At 45.1% G+C, this 27,796-nt stretch overlaps 1 protein-coding gene across 1 annotated transcript in view; it reads left to right on the top strand.

Moving 5' to 3' along the window:
• fam135b (family with sequence similarity 135 member B) overlaps nucleotides 1–24,383 on the top strand; it is a gene marked incomplete at both ends in the record, with an annotated part of 61,745 nt that extends 37,362 nt beyond the window's left edge. The window contains 17 exons of the mRNA XM_083772601.1: nucleotides 3,215–3,374; nucleotides 4,071–4,120; nucleotides 4,775–4,930; nucleotides 7,612–7,685; nucleotides 8,086–8,243; nucleotides 9,347–9,576; nucleotides 11,026–11,745; nucleotides 12,133–12,334; nucleotides 13,209–13,700; nucleotides 14,086–14,416; nucleotides 14,829–14,995; nucleotides 16,518–16,609; nucleotides 17,373–17,470; nucleotides 20,762–20,913; nucleotides 21,732–21,842; nucleotides 22,559–22,672; nucleotides 24,178–24,383. Coding sequence (XP_083628727.1) covers nucleotides 3,215–3,374; nucleotides 4,071–4,120; nucleotides 4,775–4,930; nucleotides 7,612–7,685; nucleotides 8,086–8,243; nucleotides 9,347–9,576; nucleotides 11,026–11,745; nucleotides 12,133–12,334; nucleotides 13,209–13,700; nucleotides 14,086–14,416; nucleotides 14,829–14,995; nucleotides 16,518–16,609; nucleotides 17,373–17,470; nucleotides 20,762–20,913; nucleotides 21,732–21,842; nucleotides 22,559–22,672; nucleotides 24,178–24,383 — 3,513 coding nt within the window. The remainder of the gene's footprint in view (nucleotides 1–3,214; nucleotides 3,375–4,070; nucleotides 4,121–4,774; nucleotides 4,931–7,611; nucleotides 7,686–8,085; nucleotides 8,244–9,346; nucleotides 9,577–11,025; nucleotides 11,746–12,132; nucleotides 12,335–13,208; nucleotides 13,701–14,085; nucleotides 14,417–14,828; nucleotides 14,996–16,517; nucleotides 16,610–17,372; nucleotides 17,471–20,761; nucleotides 20,914–21,731; nucleotides 21,843–22,558; nucleotides 22,673–24,177) is intronic.
• Between the last annotated feature and the right edge of the window lie 3,413 nt (nucleotides 24,384–27,796).

The raw sequence follows: 27,796 nt of genomic DNA, 5'->3' as shown, positions 1-27,796 counted from the left end.
AGAACGTACACACCTGGAACCAAATGAACCCTTGTACGCTCTCAGAGCTATGGGGGTCCTTGAAACATTTTTATTAGAACCCCATTTTTTTTCTTTTTCTTTTTAGAGTAATAATAATACAGTTAGAGTCATCTCACTGTGGCAGATACAGGCCCACTATGACCCCATGTCCCATGATGCACTGCAGCAATCTGAGTTGGCGGCGGCGATCCCTTTAAATCCTGACTGTGACGCAGTGTTGTGCTTTTATACGAGAGGTTTAAAATAGGTGGAATCAGTCCTGTCGGCCGGTCTTTTAGAACTGGGACACATCCTGTGCATAGTCAGAGAGAGAGAGAGAGAGAGAGGCGGAGAGAGAGAGAGAGAGAGAAAGAGAGAGAGAGAGAGAGAGAGAGAGAGAGAGAGAGAGAGAGAGAGAGAGAGGGGGGGGATAACTGTAGGATAATGACTAGTTCATAGTAAAAAATAGCTATTTTTCTTTTGCCCTCGACTCGGAGCCTAAGCCAGACAGGCCCTCTATAAAGGTAAAGAGAAATTATTAAAGTAAACATACAGATGTTCCCTTCCTGGTTTTGCTGTACTGCAGCGTTGCAATGACAGAGTACATGCAGGTATGATGATAGGGCCCACAGCTTTACTGGCTGGAGGCAAATTACAGTACATCGCCACATACACAGGCCGGCCTTTTACATGCCTTTCAAATCTCTGAGCCCCACTGGCGCTATGCCCAAAACATGACAGCCCAGGGCTGAACTCTGTCGGTATCTGTGTCAGGTCTGAGGGCCAGTGGGACAGTAATGGTGGGAGATAGCGAAAACTTCTGGGAACTCAGATTAGTGGAACAGGGATAGGACAGTCAGTGGTCAAATTCTGGAGCAAAACATTTCAAAAAGTGATATCTACGTAAGTTGTCCCCAAAATGTATTTGGCCATGGGCATCTGAAAATATTATGTGCCAGGGACCGACACACAAGATTTGTGTTGTTAAAATGTTTCCATATATATATTTAAACTTTTTTAAAGATTTTTTGAAATTAGCAGATCTACATTCTCACAACGTGTCGACACATTATGATGCACTTCTATTGTATTTCTGATATTTTCAAATTGCTGAAGTACAGCCTTCAATGGGATGATTTCTACTGTATGTATTGGTATTGCAGCATGTAGGGCAAGGCATGGCAATGTATTTGTATAGCACATTTTTATTAACAAGGCAATTCAACGTAAAAGGCAATCCAATGTGCTTTACACAAAAAGGTTAACATGGCTCTGCTCAGGACGCCCGGGAACCATCCCATCAAGGACCGCTGGGGGTCCCCGGACCGCCACTTTGAGAACTGATTTTTTTGGTCAACTGACCAACAAAATGTACACATCATTGAAATACCATAGGCTGACTCCAGCACCATTAATTTGGTGATTTGGTGATTGGCGGTACAATGGTCAGAAATAACTGTCCCCCCTAGCACTACACTACACACAGTCATACGCATAGCATTAAAAAGCATAGCATTTACACACCACTGATGGTACAGTAGTGCGGTCAAACAAGTCTATGAAGCTATGTATGAAAACTAGTTTAACTGCCACATAATTTTATACAATATAAAGTGGGGGTCCCTGCTTCATCTTTCTCTCAGCTAAGGGATACATGGCTTAAAAAAACAAGCAAAAAAAACCCCACATTGAAGACCCCTGACTTTAGACAATTAGCCATATCAATTAGGATTGTTTCCTGCCCTTGGAACCCTTTTTAAAGGTCATAGCAAGGAAGTGCTACATCCTCAAAGCGCCGCGTACAAGTATTGATCTGTTTTTACAGCTCGACAACAAGCTGTTTATAGGAGCCACTTGTGTCTAGCGTCTTTTTCTTTCTTTCTTTTTTTTTATGTTCCAGGTAATTATCAGGACTTTAGCGAGGCTGCGAGTAGACGAGCTCTCTTTTCAAGGTCAAGGTCGAAGACAAGCCACTACAGCCCTCGCCGCGGAGGCCGTAAAAATCCAAGCATGTGTTACGTGTCCGTTTTTAAGGACGAGTCGCAGTGGTGGGAAGTAACTAAGTACATTTACTCAAGTACTGTACTTGTGTCCAATTTTGACTTGAATATTTCCATTTTTCAGTACTTTAGACTTCTTCTACTCCATTACATCTCAGAGGCAAATATTGTTCTTATGTTTTACTATTTTTTGAATTTTTTTGAGTGTTGCAACCACTCCTATAGACAGCTATGTGTGTCCCTGGGTCTGTCTGTCCAAGCATGAAAATAGCGTTTGTTCACCACCAAGTGTCACTGTTGCACAGCCTAACAGACACACACGGGCCAGGGAGGAGGGCTTGTACAGTACAGTACAGTACAGTACAGTACAGTACAGTACAGTACAGTACAGTACAGTACAGTACAGTACAGTACAGTACAGTACAGTACAGTACAGTACAGTACAGTACAGTACAGTACAGCACCACTCACTTCGGACAGGTCTGATTTTTGAGTGGTGCAACCACTCCAAGGAACAGCAATGTCCGTGTTAACCTATGTGACGTTAACCTATGTGACTGTCTATGTGACTATGAGTACAAGTAGGGGCGCTGTTGTGCCAGAAACAGAGAGAGAGATAATGCTGCACTGTTGCCTGCTAGAGACCCCGGGGCAGACCAAGGATCACGTCCCACTGGAAGGAGACCCCGGGGCAGACCAAGGATCACGTCCCACTGGAAGGAGACCCCGGGGCAGACCAAGGATCACGTCCCGCTGGGAGGAGACCCCGGGGCAGACCAAGGATCACGTCCCACTGGCAGACCAAGGCGCAGTTGGAGGACTCACCAAAAAGTAGCCAATCTGCCAATTTGTGGGGATAATGTTCCCCCAGGATTATTATTCAAGTGGTGAAGGACGAATCACCTTGGTCCCCCCAAGAATAGGAATGCTAGGTTTCCAGTGGTAAAAATAAATAAATAATAATAACTCCCTAGGGTTCACGGACCCCCCGTTGAGGACTCTTGCAGTAAGCCTACTGATTTCTTTTTTTTACATAAATAGCCATAAAATGCTAGAATCAGAGAACAGGTGACTTCTGCTGTTGACCTACATAGAGCATTTCCTCTGTCTCTCTCTCCCCGGGGGAACTTTTATGTTCCCAAAGTTGTACTTAAGTACAGTTACTTGAGTAAATCCTCAGTGACTTTCCTCTGTCTCTCTCTCTCTCCATGCAGGGCAGTTTTTATGTGCCCAGCGAGAGCTGCCTGCAGAGAGCTCACACGTGGCACAGAAGACTCTGTCGCCTCCTGCTGGCCGCACACAGAGGCCTGCACACGTACCACACTGCACTGGCCAAGGAGATCCCACAGCTGCAGCAGTCCACGTTAGACCTAGGTGAGCTCTAACGACAAACATTTATTTTGTTACGTATCCAAACTATATTGCCTCTATTTGTTCTTTTTATCTTGTATGCTTCTTTTTTCTTTGCTTTTCTAAACTTTTCTTTTCTACAATAATATTCCCTGGGATAAGCTTCTAAAAATATACACCTTTTTTGTTCGGGGGTCCTTAATGGAGCACTTTCAACGTTCAACCTTTATATAATTGGTCATCACTAATGCTCATTATAAGATGGCGCCAGTTCTGTCTACTCACTCTGAGTCTCATTGGTGGGCTCTCATGTGAACCAATGTACCAATGACATCATCGATGGGGACTCCAAAGCTAATAGAAACTGCAGCCTGTCTCTTCCTGGAAAGTTAGCATGCTGAAATAGAAGCCATTGTTTTTGCATTAATACAAAATAAAATAAAACGTTTGCAGTCTTGTTTGAAACCTGCCGATGATGTCACTGGTAGGCAGGTTTCTGAACTGTTCACAGTCCACAAAAGAGACACTTTTAGTGAGCAGACAGACATGATGTTATCTTTTTATTTACATAAATCCTCTTTTCTGGGAGTCCCATGCGTGGCACGAGATATTTTCAAATGGGGGTCATTGGCTAAATACATTAAACCGTCCAAAACGACAACTCCACCCTAACATTAGACATCACACGCTACGCTTCTGAACATACATTTGTGTCCACAGAGGAGCTGCCTGTAGAAGAGACTCTACACCAACTCACAGCAGAATTACAGGTAGGCATGTTCTGTATTCACGTGCTACCAAGGGATTTCTATGTTAAACAGCTTGTTGTCTGTGTGCCTTCCTTTTTTTGGAAAGCATGGGTTGCTTGATATAGTTTTTTGATACTATTTATATAGGCTTATTAGGTTATGTATTGTCATAGCTCATAGCATTGTTATATTTAGCAGTGGTTTTCAAACATTTTACACCCAAGGAAGCACACCAACTAATGGGGAAAGTCAGAGTCACAAAGGCGCATTTATTTGTGGCTAAAATAACAGATCCACAAGCTCACTAAATGGTGCATTTATATAGTAAATGGTGCATTTATATAGCGCGCTTTACATATATTGTGCATTACATTCACACATTCATACACCGATGGCAGCGGAAACCATGCAAGGCACCAACCAGCACATCAGGAGCAATTTGGGGTTCAGTGTCTTGCTCAAGGACACTTCGACACTAAGAGTTAGTGTCGAGGTGGCTCCAGAGTGGGGGAGACCGGGTTCAAACTGGCAACCTTGCGGTTACCATCCGGCCACTCTACCCCTGAGCCACCGCCGCTCACTGTGGTGCGACACCTGGTGTTTGCCCTCGTTGGCTCACATCTGCTCTTCCATCCATCATCCCTCCCTCCCTCCCTCCCTCCCATGGTACTGTAGCTACAGGAAGGCTCTGAGAAGGTGGCGGAGCAGATCAGCAGAGACGTCAGCCAGCTGTGTTCCCAGCTGGGCGACCTGTGGAGCCGCTTCCTGGAGGCCGCCGTGCTCAACCCTCACATGCTCTCCTATCTGGCCCAGGAGCACCACACACTCAGGGTGAGATGCTAGTAGTACTGTCCCATAATATGACCCTCACATGCTCTCCTATCTGGCCCAGGAGCACCACACACTCAGAGTGAGATGCTAGTAGTACTGTCCCCTCACATGCTCTCCTATCTGGCCCAGGAGCACCACACAAGTCAGGGTGAGATGCTTGTGGGTCCAACTCCCAAGTTCTCAGTCATTCGGATTCCCAGTGGCGTGAACAGACATTTAGAGGGGCAGGTGCTCAAGTGAAAAAAGGGCACCTTGTGCAGCACGTGGAACCGGCCGATTACCTTAAAGATGGAGTGCAACAATTTTTGTATTTTTCCAGTTTTTCATGTGTCTATGAGGTAACGGTACTTCATTAGACACCCTGGAGTCGTTTTTTATGTGTAATGGTGTAATAACTTTGTATTTAGGGTTTCTTCCTGGAGGCTGAACCCTTGACAGTCAAACGGGCCAATGATATAAACACTGATAGTGTGACGTATTACTATTGCACGCACACAGCCACACACGCACCTCCCCCTCTATATATGTTTTAAAATATGACAACCTCGGACCTCGGAACCGCTTGCCACATACATACACACGTGTGAACTGAACCAACGGCACAGTTTGTTGCTCTGTGCCTAACTGTGTGACAGATTTTCAAACAGTCATTTCACACATTACCACACCACACATTACCAGTTCACAGCAGAGCAGAGTCAGCATGACGTCCATTAGATTGTTTTAGATTGGAACTTGGAAGCAAGTAGATGTTCACGTCGGGTCCTCAGGATTAATCAAGGAAACCACAAACCAGCCTTATACCTGCTCCTTCTTTATGATACACACTACACAGCGCTGGTTTGTGTGGGGGCTCCTTCCGCACAAAATTGCATGTTAAGATTTGGCCTAACAACATTTTGTGAGATTTTATTTTGGTAATTTCCTTTAAACCATGGATACTACCACTGTCCCATCCCCCATCCCCCACACCAGAAGCACTGTTTGAAGAATACTGTGTTTGGCTGCAACCAAAAAGTTTGTGGCCCTGGCAGTTTCTTTTTGTGATCTGGCCAAATATTTTCAGCTAGCTAAAATATTGAGGCACACCTACTGTACATAATATGCATACTAGGCCTATATGAATTACTGTATAGTTTTTTCCTCTGTTTTTCCTCCTCTGAAAATTAGAGTGCAACATGAGTACGACTGATATACTGTAATACATAAAAAGATAATTCAACTATAATAATTACTCATTCAAACTTTTTGTATGATTTTTATATATTGCAATAATAATGTGAGGTTGTCAAAAACATCCAGTACCGTGTGGGTTTACACTTGGAGTATAATGTGTTAATTAGCCTGCAGAGGCCCAGCACAGCTGAATCCTTCAGACATTGATTGATGTGATAGTTTGGTTAATTGTACAGTGTTTAAAAGGGCTGATGATTTTTGATTGGTCTATAACGTTGCATCTCGCTCGTGTTCAAAATCCACTTTGTCCCACGCACAGGACCAATTAAGTCCCAGAGATTGCGATTCAAAGGTCTGCATCATATTTTAATTGAGACTCTGTTCGGTGAACCTTACATATCACAGCGCAGGATGGATTAGTATAGTAATAAAGTCCATATTAGCTTAAGCCTGGTTGAGTTTTATATATAATCAGTAGGATGTTTAACCCATTCTGGGCGGGAACCCTTTTTGGTGTTTTAAGCATTAGGTTATGCTTTAGCTATTGAAAAATAGCAGATCTACAAGCTCATAGCGCGGCACCGAGTGCCGCGCTACGATCTTGTAGGTCTGCTATCTTTGAAAAAACGTGAAAATGTGGTGCAAATCTTTGAATATATATTCTTTCAGAATGTTTTTAACTCAAATATTTGCTTCTGGGGTCTCTCTGGAACAACATATTTTCAGATGGGGGTCGGCGGCCAAATCCAGATATTTTTGGGGGTCCTTGACATGAAAAAGGTTGAGCACCACTGACATAGAAACATAGATTTTTCAGAAGACTTTTGTAGAATCATCCTCAGGTCAAAATGTAATATTAATTACCATAAAACCATTCTCTGTCTTCTTTCTGCTCCAAGGGCTCTTCTATTGGACTATTTTTTTTATTATTATTATTTTTTTCCATCTTCCCTGAGTTGTCTCTGAATAATGAACATGTTTGCCTTGGTCATGGGTGTCCCTTGAGGGAATATTGTCTTATAGCTCCACACCCGCCCACAAGAGAGTTAGCGTTTCAATTAACAGTTATTGTGTAATTATCACGGGGGTGCTGCCGGGGTGGGTGCACATGGGTGGGTGCGGGGACTCATTTGCCAGTGATTTTCCTGTCATGGTGGCTGCGTTTCATGGGTGAACTCATTTCTAATTATATACAGCTTGAGATGAGCAGTCCTGTCACTGTCAGAACTTTGAACAGATTTCTCTCCTGGAACAGATATCTCATGGTGGTTTTGTCGCTAATGTGTCTGAACCACTGTAGCTCCACAGATAATTGTTTTTGAAAATATAATCAATACATACATACATATGTATGTATTGATTGATTGATTTAATAGCCTACTGTAAAAAAGCTGCCCCATCATCACATGATGTATGTATGTATGTACCAGTATGTATGTATGTATACAATGTATGGTATCTGACTCCATTAAAATGAGACTCGTTGTTTGCTGTTTAAATGTCAGGTCAGGAGATTTTCGGAGGCGTACTTCTTCACTGAGCATCAGAAGGAGACCTCACTGACGTTCCAGGAAGACCTGTAAGCATCAACCCATTACTGTTTGAATACCGTTGTTGTTGGGCAGAAAACTCCCATCTAACTGTTTGTGTTTTTATGGTAAATGATTGTACTTTGATCGAGCTACTTTGATCTGCTACTTTTCTGGAGCTGAACAACATTCTTTTTATGTAAACGGCGAGTACACAAAACAAAGGCAAAACAGGCAAAACAATAAAGAAACAAAACAACCTCGAGTTTAATCTTTCATTTATTTTTATTTTTTATCAAACACTTTTCAAGGCTTGTGGCGCACTACTACAGTAGGTCTTAGGGCGGACCTGCATTCTATTTTCAAAGCAAAACACGTTTTAACTAAAATCTTTGCTTCTGAGGGGTCCCTGTAAACAAATATTTGCCTGTGGCTCTCTCCTTCGTGCAGAATCAACAGACACGGGCAGATAGCAGCGGAGGTGCGGTGCTCAGACTACCTGTCCAGGATGCCTCCTCTACCCGTGGAGTGCCTGGACATCGACGGAGACTGGAACAGCCTGCCCATCATCTTTGAGGACAGATTTGTGGAGTCCCCTCAAACAAAAGGTATTTGTTTAACCCATTTTGACCTGGGAACGATTCTACAAAATGTCTTCTTAAATCCTGACAGTTTTCTGAAAACTGTTTCTATGTCATTGCTGCTCAACCGTTTTCATGTCAAGGACCCCCAAAAATTATAAGAATTTGGCCGTTGACCGATTGTAAAAAAGTTCAGTCAGATAAATCACAAATATTCATTATAGAATGAGAATACAGGTGTCCATATAATATTTTATCTTGGCATTCGGCTCTGCTACATTTCCTCCCTGCTCGGCACAATTACACAGCCATCATTAAACATATAGGCCCTCATTTATCAACGTGATTTACACCCAAAAAAAGGTTTCATTAATGTGGCGTCACTCACAGTCAGCGACGCGTTGTGGGCTTGTGGCTTGCAGAGGCGGAGCTATCTCTCTGCATGGAGTTAGTTGTCGAGGAGTCTGAGACAGTGACACGCGCTGTGCCTGGCATTGAAGCAACATCATTATTAAAGTTTCTTAAACGTAATTTTCAAGTGAAGTTTATGGGAGGAAACTTATAAGAGAGGGAACAGGAATCTTGCACCTTGCCTGAGTCTTCACTGCATACGTGCGCAGCATTGAATCAACATGAGACGAGAGAGGAGAGAGAAAGCGTTGGTGCACTCACTTTGAATGCGCGCGTGTGTGTGTGTGTGTGAGAGAGTGTGTGTGTGATCACGGCGTAGGGTCCAGATGCCCAGTCAGTTTAGAGCTTGCCAGTCTAACTTCGAAGAGAGGTGGCGAAAAAATAACAAAAGATAGCCTACTTTGGTCAAACGATACCCACCCCTAGCCTTAGTCCTACTCCTCCTCCCAGCCAACACTCTCCACTGACAGGTAGTACCCCCTCCCCCCCAGAGAGGACGTATAGGCCTCTCGCTGTTTCTCTGCAAGACATTACTCTATAATCCATAATATCTCCAAACGAAAACGAAAATGCCAGTACTGTGGTAAGTACTTCAGGCAGTACGTGTCTACCAGTAGTTGTTCTACCTCAAACCAGGGTAAAAAAAACATTCTGTCACAGTCCGGTCGTGTGATTTTCCCGGATCCACGTCCCAGACTTTTCTTCTGCGTGTTTTGCAGAGCAGGCGACCGCCGTGACGACGCACTCGGGCGCCGTCATCAACACCGCCGGCGGTAGGAGGAGCCGTGAGAGAGGCCAGCAGCAGAGTCCAACACCCTGGGAGCCTTCGGACGGCGAGGATTACATGGACCTTCCCACATACGTGTCGTCTCTCATAGGAGAGCAGAGCAGGAGCAGCCAGAGTCCTGTTCTCAACCAGGAGGGCCCGGTGGTGCCCTCTCCAACCAAGGTACAAATAAAATAAAACACTTGAAACTCAGCAATGCCTATTTTATTTTGTATTATTCTTTTGGGGCAAACATATCCTATCTAAAGCTCACAACGGGTCGCAGACGTGAGCTTCTAGATCGTCTATTTTTTGGACGGAAAAATGCACCCTACTCTCACACCATGTGGAACCGCCTCAAGGTGTTTGAGAACCATGGGTGTAGCGGAGTGTTTCCAAGTGAGCCAACATGCACAATATCAGTAGCCTCGCGTAGCAATACTAACATCACTGCGTGGATATTAGTCTTGTTCCTCTCAGTATTAGATTACAATCTGCAAGTCTTCTCTTCTGGGGGAACCTGCAGGGGCACAACACATTTTCAGATGGAGAAATATTTATCTCAATTTGGGGGTCGTTCAAACGAAAAAAGTTGTATAACTACTGCTTTATAACTATAACCAAGGTACCAGAAGTTAACTCTGAACTAGGTAAATCTGCCTTTTAGCTTCTGTGGCCCAAATACATGGAACGACCTACAAAATACATTAAAATTGACCACATTGGTATCCTTGCATCGATTTAAAAAATCCAAGGAGTAGACAGGTCCACAAAAACGTTTCAGTCTTTAGACAGTGCAAATACAAAAATAAATAATAACTACTGGACAAAATAACATTCCACAAATAGGAAACAACATTAACACAACAAGAAAATAACAAACGGTAACTGTTACAGGCTTAAATGCCTCCTGCGATGAGGACCTGGCTCACAGTTCTAACCTGTTGCTCTTTCACGACTAGCCTCAAGTGAGACTGAACTGCCTCCACCTGCAGCAATCCTGCTCTTAAACAGGTGGGGCAAACCATCCTCTAATCAGTAAGTGATAATTAACTCACCACACGGCTAACTAAAGCCTACGAGTAATCTTTCACACTACTATCTTTTAGAGTAATATACAATCAACTACTTTTCACACATTTCATTTACTAAGACAACATAATACAATGAAAAATGCAACATAAAAGGAACAAACACCCCTCCTCCTCCACAGTACTTGGTACCCTCCAATCTAGAGAGGAGTGCCAGCCCTGCAGAGGGGAGACAGGAGACAAACAATGTAACCTCAGTGTCAATACAAATATAAACATATTTAAACCTCTTGCAATCATTGTGTGGAATAATGACAATGTCATTTGTACAATATATATAGGGCGCGGACACCCCCACAATATGTAACTGTTTTTAGATCATTTTAAAGTTTGTTTTAGCTTGTTTTAGTTTTAGCTTTTTATTTGTAAACCTATGTAATTCACATGTATACCTTTTTGTTTTTCTTTTCCTGATCTTCTGATGTATTGTGATGTGTTTTTGATTGTATTACTCGACGACATTGAAAATGAGTTTGATTACTCAGTGTAATTTCGAGAATAAATAAAACTCGAATGAATAACAACCCTGTCTCCAACACAGCCGGGCCGTACAGAGTCAGAGTCAGATGAACAGGGGCTCAGGGATGTCGCCGCCAGGCCCACGGACGCCGACCCTCCGTGCAGAGGACGAGGGCCGGTCCTAATCCTGTCCTCCATCACTGACTCCAACACCACAGGCCTCGCCGACGAGTCCTCTGCTCACCGCCAACGCCTCGACGAGGACGACGTCACGGCGAGTCTCAAGTGCGCCGTTGCCGCCGCCACCGCCGCCACCACCACCACGGGCGAACGACACACGTCGTACAACGGGGAGGAGTCCAACGTCACCGTGCTGCTCACTCGGTCCATGGACGACGAGAGCGAGGACGCTCCTGTATCGGGCGGCGGCTGCGGCGTGCCCGATAACCCCCCCCGTCGCGCCCGTCCCGACACCCCTCCCCCCGGCGCGGCCGGCGACCTCAGGCGAGAGCTGACGACGCACCACCACCGCGGCTCCTCCTCCAAGGTCCTCATGAAGCGCTCCTCCTCCGTCATCTCGGACTCGGGCATCGAGAGCGAGCCCAGCTCGGTGGCGGCGTGGCCCGGGGACACCTCCTCACTGCTGCTCCTCCGCGGCGGCGGCCACCCGCCACACCGGGACTTCTGCAGCGAGCGGGAGATCCCGCAGAGGATGGCGCGGGGGCGCCACCACCACCCGGCCCACCGGAGCTCCCTGGAGGGCCTGCAGATGGAGAGCCACGGCAGCCTGCCCAGCAGCGGTGTAAAGTAACTAAGTACATTTTACTTTAGTACTGTACTTAAGTACAATTTTGAGGCATTTGTTCTTTCCGATTTCCAATACTTTTACTGTACTTCTACTCCACTACATCTCACATCCCACTTCTGCTCTATATAGTATATACATGTAAATCATTTGAAAATAGCCAATAATACAAGCTCACAATGCGTCGCGACACATTGTGTTATTTTCAAAAGATTTGTATACATTTGAACATTTTAAAATGCCAGTACTTTTAGTGCATTTTGAATTCCGGACTTCGATTACTTGTGTAGAGTATTTTCTACATTGCAGTATATTGGTACCTTTACTGTCTTAAGTAATGAATGTGAGCACTTGTTTCTTCCACCACTGTCTCCCAGCATGCAGGGCATCCAGGCTTCGCTCACCTCCATCAGCTCGCTGCCGTACGAGGACGACCAGCAGCACCAGAGGCATCACGAGCTCAGCACGCTCACCAAGTCCGTGTCGGCACCGCAGATCAGCAGCCCAGAAGACCCGGAGGAGGACCACCACCACCACCACCTCGGACAGGAGCCCCCCGACGCAGAGACTTTCAAACAGCACCAAGGTAAAATGTGACTGGATTTGTACTGAGAGCCTGCCATCGCACAAACTCCAGCTTTTTAATCCAAAATGAGTTAATAGCACAGGCAGACTCTTCACATACTAGAGCATGTCTGAAATAAGTGTCAGAGCTGAAATCGACATATGTTGATACATATGAAATAAATGCTTAAACATGTTGCTAGGTGTAATGTTAGAGACCACATAAGTGAACCTTTCAAGTTGTTTTCTCAACTCGCTGTTTCTCTGCAAGACATTACTCTATAAGCCATATCTCCAAAACTGAACAACCAATATGTCAATTTGAAGCTATGATTCCCTGCTTTCATATGACATGAAAAAACGAAATTTTGTAACCCATTTTTCACCCCTGTGTCAATCATCTAATGTGATCCTGGGCTCTACACACCCTCCACCAACCTAGTCCCCATATATGGGGGACAAGGGGAGAGCAACGGACTTGAACTCATGCTTCCTTCATGCCTGAGTGTCCAAGTTGCTCCTTTACACCTGACCGCCTGTGTCACCGTAACTTTTAACCACTTTAACCATTATTTTATACTTTAGCTATTGAAAAATAGCATATCTAGATTCTACAAGCTCATACCGAGGCACTGAGTGCCGTGCTATGAGCTTGTAGATCTGCTATTTTGTGAAAATGTGTGCACATTTTTTATTCTTTCACAGCGAAAGAATGTATAATTGTTGTGGACCTTGACATGAAAAAGTGACATAGAAACATATAGGTTTTTCAGAGAACTGTTAGGATTTAGAAGACTTTTCTTTCTTTAGAATCAGCCTCAGGTCTTAAGGGGTTAATTGCTGAACTTTGACTTTGCTCGACCACGGTTGTCATACATCATGTGCTTGATTTGAAGGCATCAACCACTTCTCTCTGGAAGACATCCAGGAGGGGGAGCAGTGTGACACGGTCCCGTCAGACAGGGGTGCAGCCGCGCTGCAGCGCGACCGGGAGAGACCTCCTCCAACCAAGGAGGACGTCCTCACCCCGGGCCGAGTAGAGGACGACGACATCGACGGCGTCACAGATTCGGCACACGTGCATCTCTTCGAAGCGGAAGGGACGTCGTCATCCTGTGGACGACGTGCAAGTCAAAGCGCGGCGGATTCGGAGAGCACGCCGCCGGCGTCGGACGAAGACAATTTCCGTCCGATCCGGTCGCAGGGAGAGGAGGGGGGCGCGGCCGCGACAGACGCCCCCGAGGCACACCGGCGGGCCAACGCCTCGGGGGGGCCGGACGGCTGCCACAGCCGCAACGGCACCAACACCACCACGCAGAGGCCCAGCCAGCTGGGGCTATTAACCGGTGATCGGACGCCGCCACATCATGGCGCTGTCAGCCGGAATGGTAAAGTCGAAATTTCATTGAATTCTGCAGTTATTAGTGATTGTTTAGAGACAAATGGAGTCGGAGATATACTTCACATTATAATAAAATGTAAGTAGGATGGGAAGGGGACCCCTTTTGGGGTTTTCACCTTTCAGGACGCGAACCCCTTTTGCGTAGTTGTTGCTCTGTACAGAATATATAGCAACATACGTTTTTTGAAATTTTGGGATAAATATTTGTTTTTCAGTGTGTGTGTGAGCTTGCAGATCTGTTACATGTATTGCATTTGTGTGAGGCTGTAGTAATAATTGCGCAAGTAATTAATATAAAAACACACACACATCTTCCTGACTATAACGACAACAAACGGTATGATTCCATACCATCATTCTTGCTCACACAGCAGCCCTGTCGAACGGGCACCCGAGCACCGACAGAGAGCCGCTGGCCGGCCGCGAGGACAAGCCCTCCCAGGTCCCCAACCCCTCTGGCCTGCAGGCCTTCGTGAACAAGAGGGTGGTGGAGGTGGTGAACATGTCGGTGTCGTGCGCCCCCACCTGCCTGCCCTTCTCCTCCGTCCTCCGAGACTCGCCCTCCGTCGGCGGCATGTCGGCCCGCCAGACCACCTCTCCCATCACCCATCAGCCCCTGGGGTCCTTCGGCATCGTCTCCTCGTCCTCGTCCTTCAACACGCTGATGGGCATGGACGAGGAGAGCAACCAACGCATGCTAAAGTGAGGCTCTCTTTGTTATTATGGTAGTCTTTGACTATAGACTATAGTTATTGTCACACTTTCTTATTGTTCTTCTGGAGTAACCTGCCTTCTGCTGTGATTGGCAGAGCTTTGCATAACGTTTGTAATAGCTTTTAAAGTACTCCTCTCTGTAGCATTCATTGGGCTACTGTTTCATGGTGTACTTTTAAAGTACTCCTCTCTGTAGCATTCATTGGGCTGCTGTTTCATGGTGTACTTAAAGTCCTCCTCTCTGTAGCATTGGGCTACTGTTTCATGGTGTACTAGTACTCCTCGGTAGCATTCATTGGGCTACTGTTTCATCGTGTACTTTTAAAGTCCTCCTCTCTGTAGCATTCATTGGGCTACTGTTTCATGGTGGACACTCTCTCTCTCTCTCTCTCTGCCCTAGTTTCTACAAGGCCAAAGAGGAACTGTTGGAGGAGCTGAGCTTCCAGGCTGGCCTGTACAGTGACCTTCCTCTCCTGGCCTCAGACCTGCCCTACTTCCCCCCCGAGGAGGACGAGGAGGAGTTTGACGACGGCATCCACCTGGTGGTGTGTGTCCACGGCCTGGACGGTGAGTTCACAGCCGGCGGATCAAGCCATTAAGACTTATATAATATAACCCATTCAGACCTGAGGCAGATTCTAGAAATGCCTCACATGGTTTATCAACATCAATTAAAACGGGTGCAATTTAGATTAACCAAAGTTGATATGGCGGACTGAAAGTGACCCCAGGGGAACAGGAGACCTGTACCAAACCCTGCCTGTAGGTGTCCAAGTTACTTCAAGTTACACTTGAAAAGCAGACTTTCCAAACTCAAAGTGGAGACACGCAGAATCTCAAGCATTAACACAAGTCCCACTAGTTTTCAAAGCAATGCAAGAAGAACACACCCATGTGACATTGAATCAACCTCGCCCATTCCCACGCCCTGCGGCGTGACATCACTGTAGCTAATTGACTACTAAACTGATGTAGCCTCGCGTAGCCAGACAATAAAAGGCAGATAAGTCTGGCTATACGTTTGCATATCACACGTCATCCTTTGTCAAGCATTGGCACCTTATTAGTGTTGAAGATGTATTGCATATTGCAGAAGTCCTAATATGTCCTACTAGATAACATAAACATCATTACTCTGTATGTAAATACTGATTCCTTAAACGTGTCTTAACCCATTCTGACCGGGCACCCATTTTGGTGTTTGCATCATGTTATGCTTTAGCTATTTAAAAATAGCAGATCTACAAGCTCATATCGCGCCACCGAGTGGCGCGCTACGAGCTTGTAGGTCTGCTATTTTTTGAAAAATCGAAGAACGACTGACATTTTTAGAATCTGATCTCGGGTCAGAATGGGTTCATCAGACCAGTGTGTGTCCAGTGGAAACCTCGTATGAATCTGATCTCGGGTCAGAATGGGTTAAGTGATTAATGAGCTCTGTTTATAAGTGCTGAGGCCCATGCTCTGGCTTCAAATGGTCTCTTTGTTTCCGGGGAGTAGTGGTGGAAAATAACCAAGTACAGTACTTGTAATTGTGCTCAAGTACAATTTGGAGTATGTCCACTTTTTCAATTCTTTATATTGTACTTCTACTCCACGGTGTCTTCTAAGGCAAATATTGTACTTTTTTAGTCTACAATTATTTGAAAACATTAGTTGCTGCTTACTTTACAGATTTAGACTATTATTACAAAACATAGTTAAAAAATAGCCGAACTACGTCCAACCAGGGAAACTCCCCCCTGTCAGGTGTAAAGGAGCAACTTGTGTCCCCCATATATGGAGACTAGGTTGGTGGAGAGTGTGTAGAGCCCAGGATCACATTAGATAATTTACAAATTGACAAATTGATAAAAAAAGATAAAAAAAAAAGAAAATAGCCGAAGAAGCTCACAATGCGTCGTTGTTGTCGATGTACTTTTTGAAAAAAATCTAACTAATATTAGTACTTTTACCGTACTTTTGGTACAATTCGGGTCAAAATTTGAATGCAGACTATTTATTTAACAGTAACAGTAGTATCTGTATGTTGTGGTGTTGCTGTTCACTGTAGTAAAAGCCCTGCATATATGTTGTTCCGTCACTGCAGGGAACAGCGCCGACCTCAGGCTGGTGAAGACCTTCATTGAGCTGGGCTTGCCGGGCTCCAGACTGGACTTCCTCATGTCTGAGAGGAACCAGGTAGGAGCTGTACTGTGGTGTGGTGGCCGCTAACCAACACACTGACAGGGTTTTATTTTATTTTTTATTAATACAATGTAATTTTGAGCAATCTATCTGTGACTACATTTGACTGAGGTGCTGCCATTGGATTTTTTCTGAAATCAGGGAATCATAGCTTCAAATTGACATATTGGTTGTTCAGTTTGACCCACCAGTTTTGGAGATATGGCTTATAGAGTAATGTCTTGCAGAAAACAGCGAGTTGAGACAACAGGCTTGAAAGGTTCACTTCTGTGGTCTCTAACATTACACCTACTGTAGTTACACGTTTAAGCATTTATTGTCTCCACCAGGCCGAAGGCATGGGGGGAGAGTATGTTTTCATGTCAATTTCAGCTCTGACTTACGAAAAGCTGGAGTTCGCGAGACATTTCCGGGGGTCCCCAGCCAAAAACGTTGAGAACCCCTGTATTATAGCCCAGTGGTAAGAATGTACTTGCACAGGAAAAGGGGTTCAAATCCGGCATAGAAGAGGAAAGTTACATGCATGGCTGCATGCATAGTGCAATTTTGAGGTGCTTTTACTTTTCTTGGGTATTTATTTATTTATCTCTCTCTCTCTCTCTCTCTCTCTCTCTCTCTCTCTCTCTCTCTTGACTGCAGGCCTTTTACTTTTATATAGTGCATATTGCTACTTTTACTTCTTGACAGTGATCAGAACAAATTGATATTCATAGAGCGCTGACGACCCATTCCCTTCCTTTTGCTCTTTTTGCTGCAGACCGACACGTTTGCAGATTTCGACACCATGACGGACAGACTGCTGGACGAGATCATTCAACACATACAGCTGTATAATCTTACCGTAGGCAGGATAAGGTCAGTCCTACAACTCTCAAACAACCTACACGGACTGCTGACGAGTCCCCATTTTGTCGTATGTTACACAGGAGACCAATGTGGTGGAGGCAGTGTTCGACTTGAGCAGTGGCTTTCTCTGGTCACTAGATGGCAGCAGAAACTGTAAATGGTGCATGTGGGCTGATTCACTCATGATGCTGTTGGTCATTAAACTTAAGTATCTTCAGCTTTTTATGTTTATTTTTTTATTTTTTTAAGCCAATCACAACAACAAGCTCACAACATGTAGCGCAGTGGATTCCAAACTTTTTCATGTGAAGGACCCCCAAATTGACACTAATTAGCCCGCAGACCCCCATTTGAAAAGATATGCCAGGGACCATTTTAATTTCATGGACCCCCAGTTTGACATGCATTAGTCTATGGACCCCCATTTAATGGCATTTCTGTCTCTGGGACCCCAATTTATATTGTAAAATCAATGTTATTTTAACTCTGAGAGTGTATATGGACCATAAGGGTCTATTTGGTTCCAAACTATCATTTAGCTGGGGACCCTCTGGAACTCCCTCAGGTACCCCTGGGGGTCCCCGGACGGCACTTTGGGAACCACTGATTTAGCGATGCATAGAGGGTATGCGCATGAACCACTGATTTAGCGATGCATAGAGGGTATGCGCATGAACCACTGATTTAGCGATGCATAGAGGGTATGCGCATGAACCACTGATTTAGCGATGCATAGAGGGTATGCGCATGAACCACTGATTTAGCGATGCATAGAGGGTATGCGCATGAACCACTGATTTAGCGATGCATAGAGGGTATGCGCATGAACCACTGATTTAGCGATGCATAGAGGGTATGCGCATGAACCACTGATTTAGCGATGCATAGAGGGTATGCGCATGCGTACAGTGATTGGAAAATCGAGTGGCAAAGTGAGTTTAATGTTGTTTAATGCAATCAGTTACAGTAGGTAGGAAGTAGGAAAGTGAAAGTGATTATTGAAATGAAAAGTATTAACAAGACCTTGTGAGTTGTGTTTTGACTAAATAATCTGATTTAATTGAACACAGGTTATTTTTTTTATTTTTTATTTCCTGAAAAGTACCAGTTTGGGACATCCACGGTTTCCAGCCAGCATCGATATGTAAATGTTAGTCCTGAGAGACTGTAGAGGCAGGAGATGGTGCCTGTCATGTAAACATAGGGGGACCCTCAGGGGTCCTTGAGGGGGTTCCAGGGGGTCCCCAGCGAAATGTGTTAATGCAGCGTCACAATCATTTTATCCACATTTCATTCTTCTTGGCTGATATACAAGCTCACAGCACGGCATGTGCATCTGCTATTTTTGAACTTTAGTTAATTTCTTTCTTCTCTTCAGGGGGTCCCTGTCACTAAGCTTTTTCAAAAGGGGGGTCTGCGGTTATATGAATGTGGGGGTCCTTGGCACGAAACAGTTTGAGAACTATACTGCTGTATGCTACTACTGTAGGTGACAAACTCACAACACCATGATCATGACATGAGTAACATTCTAGACTTCCAGAAGATGTTTAAAACAAAGTGGGGTCGACGGACACTCAGAGGCTTCGTTCCAGGGGGTCCCCAACAAAATGAGTAAATACAACTGATCACAATCAGTTTAAACAATTTAACCCTGGCTATTTGAAAACAAAAATCTAACAACATAAATCTTGTATGGGGATGTTTGAGAACTACATGGTGTGAGCTTGTAGAGCGGCTATTTTCACCACTTCTTAAACATTTGTTTTCCAAATTCATGGAATTTCTTTTTCTTTTATGTATTCACTAAATTACTTCATTTAATTTGGTATTAATTCATGAAAACTTTGGCTTTTTTGGGAATGTTTTTTTAAATTATAATTAAATGGAATAATTAAAACCAAAATATAGGAAACAAAAAATGTAAGCACCCCCCAAAAAATGTGTCTGCGACCCACAAATTGGTCCAGAGTAAGACCCACTGTTTGGGAAACAGTGCTCTTGTCTTCTCAAAGACAAAGCGTTGGTAGAGCATGTGGTACAAACACCCCACATTGTGTCTATATTTAGCGTCGGGGGAGACAGATGAAGGGAAAGGAGACGTGCTTCTGAGGGATTTGGGAGCCGGCTACTGTGCTACAAGGACAATGCAGTTAATTAAACGGAGTGACACTTTATAGCTCCAGGAATGTAGTGTTTAGCACTATAGCTGCTGGTAAGACACCGCTGTGGTGGTTCTGTATGGCTGCTCGCTTCCTTTAGAGGCCCGAGGGCTCTCTCTGGTAAAGAGACATGTTTGATCTCAATGGGAGTTCCTTGGTGAAACAAAATTGGGTAAAATACATAAATTCAATGAATTTAAAATACCTGTGTCAAGTGACTCACGTCTCTGCATCAGCAGTTCTCCGACTTCTTTTCCATGTCAAGGACACCCAAATTAATTTACATGTGGAATTATGTTGTGCCATTGTGTGTGTCCCTGGGTCTGTCCCTGGTTGGCTGGCTGGCTGGGTCTGTCCGAGCACGAAAATTGCGTTTGGTTGGTTTTCACCACCAAGTGTCACTGTTGCGCAGCCTAACACACATTTGAATTCGGATCTGCACAAGAGGCACAATACAATAGACCCAAACACTGATCGGAATTAGGTTACATTATATGGTCCAACAGCTATACTGTAACTGCTGCACATGCTTAACACACAGAGGAAAAAAACCAAAAAAACCCTGGGGGTCTGGATGTCCCGGGGACCCCACATGTTAACTCTCTCATTTCTCTACCGTTTCGGACGCCGGGCGGCTCGTCGGAAACCGGGCCGGCACCCTGGGCGCGTTCCTGTGGGTCTGGAACTTCCAGGACCCCCCAGGGACCCCCACACGGAGTTGGAACACTCACTTCACACAGGGTTTTTTAAAATGCTTGCCTGTAATGACATGCCCAAAATAGGGACATCACATAAAAAGTGATTAATGAACGTGCTGACGTGAAAACACATGTCAGTAACACGTGTCACATGTCACAATAGACGGGGACGGGGCGCGAATTGAGATGCCACGAGTGCTGATCTGCGAAGATTTTCTTTTACAAACATTAAAGGAAAACATGTCAAGCAGAGGACTATAGACATTATGACTGAGTCATTGTCGTTGGTGTCTTGTTGGGTTTGTTGAGAATGTTCATCAGGCTCTTTGCGGTATAATGGCTTCTGTTGCAGATCAGTGTGTGGGCCAGATGGAGCCACATCGTGTCAGTCTATACCTCTAACTCTCTCTCTCTCTCTGCTTCCTTGGCCGCCCACGCAGCTTCATCGGACACTCTCTGGGGAACGTCATCATCCGCTCTGTGCTCACGCGGCCTCGCTTCCGCTGCTACCTGGCCAAGCTGCACAGCTTCCTGTCGCTGTCGGGCCCGCACCTGGGAACGCTCTACAACAACAGCACGCTGGTCAGCACGGGTGAGACAGACAGACAGACAGACAGACAGAGGGTGGAGGGGTGCAGGACGCCCATGTGTTTACTGTCCAGTCGTGTATCGGGGGCCATTCAAGGGCCTTTCAAACAGGAAGCGAGGAACGCAGTTGTCGCACCGCGACTGCTCCTCAGTGCTCCGCGCAAAAAACGCAGGTCTAATCGAAAATGAACTGCATTATATCGCTTCACGTTTGAAAGGCCCTAAAGGTGGAAACCTTGTATGTCCGAAACTGTTGTACTTTCACTTTTCAGGAGAATAACTTACATGCAACATAGTTATCATTATATGGGTCACAAGCTCGTTTATACTTTTCATTGGTGCAATATTTATAAAACCTGACAGTCAGACAAACTTAACCGCTTTCTCTCTCTCTAACTTTCAAAATCAGAAGACACAGTGAAAACAGCCCCGTCTACAAGCTCGTGACAAGTAGGCCAGTGATTCACACGGTTGGCGGGGAAGGGGGGGGGAGAACCCATAAAAAAGATATAGAAGAAGATCGAGATACGAGGTTTCTGACCCTGACCGGCAGCGACGATAATAAAGCGAGAAGCAATAAGCAAGTCAGTGCTTCTCCTGCACTGTTCCCTCCTCCTCAGCAGCTAGGCTTTCATCTCAGAGCAGGACCTGCTGTTCTCGGCTGCCTGGTGCCGAGGAAAGGTGCTGCTGTCTAATTGCGCGCATGTGTGTGCGTGTGCGTGTGTGGGCGGGCGGGCGGGCGTGTGTGCGTGCATTCCTGCGTTTACGTGTGTTTGTGCTTGTGTGCGTGCGTGTGCGTCCATGTTGGCTTTCTCCGCTCAGGTCTGTGGCTGATGCAGAAGCTGAAGAAGTCGGGATCCTTGCTGCAGCTCACCTTCCGAGATCACGCCGATCCACGCAAGACCTTCCTGTACCTCCTGAGCCAGAAACCAGGTACAGTATAGGAACAAAAACAATGTGTAAAGAAAGACAACCAACCACCATGTAAAAAAGCAAAGGCGTTGAGTGAGAGATCATCCTATTGACTTCCCGCTTTTTGAGCAATTTGATACGTTGCCAAAATGTTACCCGAAAGACACTCAAATCAAATATTCATGACAAAATCCTTTTGCCGCCTCGTCGGCGACGTCTCTTTCCGTCAGATTCTGTTGTGTCAGTTCGCCGTAACGCTCTCTCGCACACACAGCAGCTATAGCTCTGACTGTGAGAGGCCTCCCCACTGCGGGAGTGGAACAAAGCAGTCGTTTGTCACAGAGAGACTTGAAGGAGATAAGCCTGAAAATGCCTCTTCTTCTTTCTTTTTTCTTTTTAGATTTTTTTTTGTTCTCCTCTGGCTGCCTCTAAAGCTATGGCAGGCTGACACAATGATCCAAACCCTGTCATTTGAAACCCACCACACTACTGCAGTCTGTTAAAAGCAAAGTCTGACAGAAGACACCCGACAGGAAAACATCAAACCTGTCACATTGCTTTGTGATAACACTTTGTGATATGCAACTGATTCCCCCATCTCTCTCTGTCTCTCTCTCTCTCTCTCTTCACCGATAATGAACGTGCACAACCGCACACGCACGCACTCACGCATGCAAGCACACTGCAATACCGGCTTACATCTTGACTCTGGTTTATTTATTTTTTCCTTCTTTCAGGGCTGCAGTTTTTTAAGAACGTGGTGTTGGTGGCGTCACCGCAGGACCGCTACGTCCCCTTCCACTCGGCGCGCATCGAGATGTGCAAGACTGCCCTCAGAGACAGGACCACAGGTAGACTGCCCTCAGAGACAGGACCACAGGTAGACTGCCCTCAGAGACAGGACCACAGGTAGACTGCCCTCAGAGACAGGACCACAGGTAGACTGCCCTCAGAGACAGGACCACAGGTAGACTGCCCTCAGAGACAGGACCACAGGTACAGGTAGACTGCCCTCAGAGACAGGACCACAGGTAGACTGCCCTCAGAGACAGGACCACAGGTACAGGTAGACTGCCCTCAGAGACAGGACCACAGGTAGACTGCCCTCAGAGACAGGACCACAGGTACAGGTAGACTGCCCTCAGAGACAGGACCACAGGTAGACTGCCCTCAGAGACAGGACCACAGGTAGACTGCCCTCAGAGACAGGACCACAGGTAGACTGCCCTCAGAGACAGGACCACAGGTACAGGTAGACTGCCCTCAGAGACAGGACCACAGGTAGACTGCCCTCAGAGACAGGACCACAGGTAGACTGCCCTCAGATACAGGACCACAGGTAGACTGCCCTCAGAGACAGGACCACAGGTACAGGTAGACTGCCCTCAGAGACAGGACCACAGGTAGACTGCCCTCAGAGACAGGACCACAGGTAGACTGCCCTCAGAGACAGGACCACAGGTAGACTGCCCTCAGAGACAGGACCACAGGTACAGGTAGACTGCCCTCAGAGACAGGACCACAGGTACAGGTAGACTGCCCTCAGAGACAGGACCACAGGTAGACTGCCCTCAGAGACAGGACCACAGGTACAGGTAGACTGCCCTCAGAGACAGGACCACAGGTAGACTGCCCTCAGAGACAGGACCACAGGTAGACTGCCCTCAGAGACAGGACCACAGGTAGACTGCCCTCAGAGACAGGACCACAGGTAGACTGCCCTCAGAGACAGGACCACAGGTACAGGTAGACTGCCCTCAGAGACAGGACCACAGGTAGAGGACAGGGACACCGGCTGAAAGAGATCCATGCATGCTGTTGTCACCCGCTATGTTGCCTGTGAATTTGGCCAGTGGTTCTCAACCTTGGAATACCCAGGGGGGTCCCCACAGCATTTGGGAGGGGGGGGAGGGTCAAACATCTACGACATCAAACGATCTACAAGCTCACAACGACTTTGTGGTGCGAGGCGTTCGGGGCCTTGTAGATCTGCTATTTTCACAATATGTATCTGTGGAACCAAGTCCAACAAAATCCCATCTGCAAAACAAAGGGAAAACTGCGCCCTCATTTTCCGACGTGAGTCAACTGTCTGTCTCGAGAGACTAAACAAAATAATAATGCCTCAACTCCTACCGTACAATTCCAAGCGCTTGCCAGGGTGAGGGTTATTTTTGGGGGGTCACGGCTTGAAGAGGTTTGCGTTGTGTGTTACTATGGTAACTAGAGATGTACTGATACCATATCTTAAATGCACAGTCCCAGGGATAAGGAGTCCCAGGGATAAGAATCACATCAAACCATTGAAGCTAAACGGACCTACCCATGGGTGTGTGTGTTTTCCCCGGTGCCACAGGACCTGTGTACACGGAGATGATCACCAACCTGCTGCAGCCTCTGCTGGAGGCCAAGGAGTGTCGCCTGATCCGCCACAACGTGTTCCACGCGCTGCCCAACACCGCCAACACCCTGATCGGCCGCGCCGCGCACATCGCCGTCCTGGACTCCGAGCTCTTCCTGGAGAAGTTCTTCCTCGTGGCCGGCCTCGATTACTTTAAATGAAGGCGTCCGGCGTCCGGTATGCACGCCGATTCAGAGGTTTTCTTTAACTAACTCGACTGTGTATACAGTGTAATATTTTAATGTATTTAAAGGGGACCTATTATGCTAAATTGCAGATATTATACTTTGACACAGGGGTCACTAAAATTGAAGATTGGAAAAATGCTGCGACATTCGGATGGCAGGATCGTGTTGTAAAGGTGTGGGGGATATTTTCTTGGCACACTTTGGGCCGCTTAGTACAAATTGAGCATATTGTTGAATTTACGGCTCAAATGATTATGGCTATAAGTTCTAAAGGCAAAATGGGGTCCAAACTCCAAACAAAAACAGCATGTATCTTATCATTCCAGCTTCTGTCACTCCTTTTTCTTTAAGACACGACTCCCTAAAAGCCCACTTTCTTCAGGGAGAGGCAATGTGGTCTGAGCAGATGACCATATTGAGCAGGGCTTCTCAATGTGGGGTTCCAAATGGACCCTCACAGGTCTGTAACTCTGAGAGCGTACACCTCATGTTGTACACTCTCAGGGTTAAAGGGGTACTTGAAATGAGTTGACATCAGCTTGTTTACGAAGTAGAAGTAACCTTTGGAAACCTAGCATTCAGAATGTTGAGGTTTTTTTATGCCAGTATTTGAAATGTTGCCCACATTTAATATGAACACCCAACATTGTGATATTACATAATATGAAAATATGATATATAAATGCATAATAACAGCTTGTAAAAGCTGTTTGTCTATTCTCCGTCACAGGGTTGCATTACTCGCGGATTTGTAAATATGTTTTCCAAGTGTTGGCGTTCACTCGACGAACGCAACGAGTTAATATTGGGAAAGTGACACGTGTAAATATGCCCTGAGATGTTTCAGAGTGACCCGTACGTAAGGATTGTAAAGCTCTCTTCATGTAAAATGTCAGAGCATCGTGACTGTTTTCATTTGTCGGACTCGTGATATCCGACTATTGTAGCTAATCCAAGCAAAACACCGGTCAGCATGGACCATGTTCACATGGCGGACATTTTGATCTTACACAAAACTCCTCGAGCAATGAGAGCAAAATGGCCACCGTGTGAATAATGGTCAACTGACCATTGCTGTTTTGTCAGCCTTATAAGTAACCTTTCACCCAAAGCACTATCTAATGCTTATCCTGGTCTTAAAGAATTTAATCATTTGCCCTATTTTGCCCGATAATAGTATTACAACTATTCTTAAAACCATGTGGATAGGAAGCATTTATTCCCTTGGCTGTACATTAATTAACAAGGATTTTATTGTACAAAGTACATATATTTCTTTTTACTAAAAGAAAAAATATAATAATATAATATATATATATATATACATTATATATATTGTTTTTGAACTATTTATTTTGTATCTATTCATACATCGGCAACATAGTTTGGCCATGTGAAACGACTCTAAAAGTGTCAATGCGTCATGCGTTTGCTGACTGTAATGGACATGTAGTCCTATACATAATATAATGATGAAATTACAAATCCCAAGTAACCATGTCTATGTCTATGTAAGTGCAGGCAAAAGTGTTATAGCCCTTGTAGCCTATAAGCTAATATTGCATATCAAAAAAAGTATGCTTGTTGAAGCGTTTACTATGCTACTGTACTGTACATGTGTCCCTTTAACTGTAGTGATCTCAGCCTAACTTATAACCCTGATTCACAAACACCTAGTGGGCTTTGCGTTTGTTGTTTTTTGTATTTTTTTTATGTGTGTTGTACTGTAGGCCAGTGGTTCTCAACCTGTGGGTCGGGACCTGACATTAAAGTGACAATTTAAGGACCTTTTAATCCATTCTGGATTGTGAAAATTGCGGCACAAATCTTTGAATATATGTTCTTTCAGAGCGAACGTTTTTAACTCAAATCTTTGCTTCTGAGGAGTTCCTGGAACAACATATTTTCAGATGGGGGTCGGTGGCCAATTACATATCATTTTTGGGGTCCTTGACATGAAAACTGTCAGAATTTAGAAGAATCTTTTTTTAATTTCGACGTCATGCCTAAATGGGTTAATAACTAATAACAATCCTATGTAAAATAAATGCGTGAAAAAGAAATAAGATGAAAAAAGACCATTACCGCATCAAAAGTAATGAACAATCTATATCTAAAAACTGGTCAAACATTTTCCAAAAAAAAGAAAGAGGCCGATCGATATATAGATTGATCGATATAGATTGGCTATTTCTAAAATTGGAACTAACTCCTACAATTCCAAGTTCCCTCTTCTCAGGGCGGGGGCTCCCCAGTTCAAATTTGATTATTTTGGGGTCCCCAGTTCAAATTTGATTATGTTGGGGGTCCCCAATTCAAAATGAGTATGTTGGAGGGTCCCCAGTTCAAATTTGATTATGTTGGGGTCCCCAGTTCAAATATGATTATGTTGGGGAGTCCCCAGTTTAAATATCATTATGTTGGGGGTCCCCAGTTGAAATACGATTATGTTGGGAGGTTCCCAGTTCAAATATGAGTATGTTGGAGGGTCCCCAGTTCAAATTATTATGTTGGGGGGTCCCCAGTTCAAGGGTCCTCAGTTCAAATGATTATTCTTTTTTGGGTGGGGGGTCCCCAGTTCAAATGATTATGTTGGGGGTTCCTCAGTTCAAATGATATTTTTTGGGGGGTCCCCAGTTCAAATGATTATGTTAGGGGTCGCGGCCTGAAAAGGTTGAGAATCACTGCTGTAGGCTACTGGTTTTTCCATCAGATTTCCACGTTTACGTACTGTTTTAGTGATTGATTGATTGATTGATTATTTCTTGCATCAGGAAGGCACAATAAGGTAGCACAACCTGTTTTCATCATGGTGTTTCAACCAACATTTTCCATACATTTGAAAAAAGAGTTTCACATGACACCAACTAGGGCTAAAGTGGTTAAGTAGTTTTGGATGGCGATCTTTGTATTTATGATTCATTCAATTTTCTTAAAAATAAGTAAAAACAGCTTTGTTATCTAACGCTATATATACAATGCAACTTATCATACAGTAACTTGTTGTCAACTCAAACTATGTTTGAGTTGTCTCTTGAATCTTTCCGAAGTGGCAAAAGCATTGGCCAGCAACGGCATAAGCACTTTGTGAATCAGGGTATCATTGAAAGACTTCGCAGATCACGTGCAAACCCCCCCCTCCCCCCCCCTCCCCAACGATGTCACTTCCTGTGTGAACAACACACTGCAATATGATGGTCGGAAAGTGTCCGTGTACCGCAAGTGAAGTCTGGGACACGAGTCTTAGCTTCTTTAACTCTACTTATATTTGATATCAAAACTTTTTAATTACCGTATGTCGAACACCTCAGCGAGCGACTATGGTGCGAAGTTGTGTGAGTCAGATATTGTTGCGTTCGCTCGTACCCCCCTCCCCCCCCACCCCC

The sequence above is a fragment of the Protomyctophum parallelum genome (genome assembly GCF_964188405.1).
Source record: "Protomyctophum parallelum genome assembly, chromosome: 1".
NCBI classification, from domain to species: Eukaryota; Metazoa; Chordata; class Actinopteri; order Myctophiformes; family Myctophidae; genus Protomyctophum; species Protomyctophum parallelum.
This window is presented reverse-complemented; position numbering and strand designations above follow the sequence as displayed.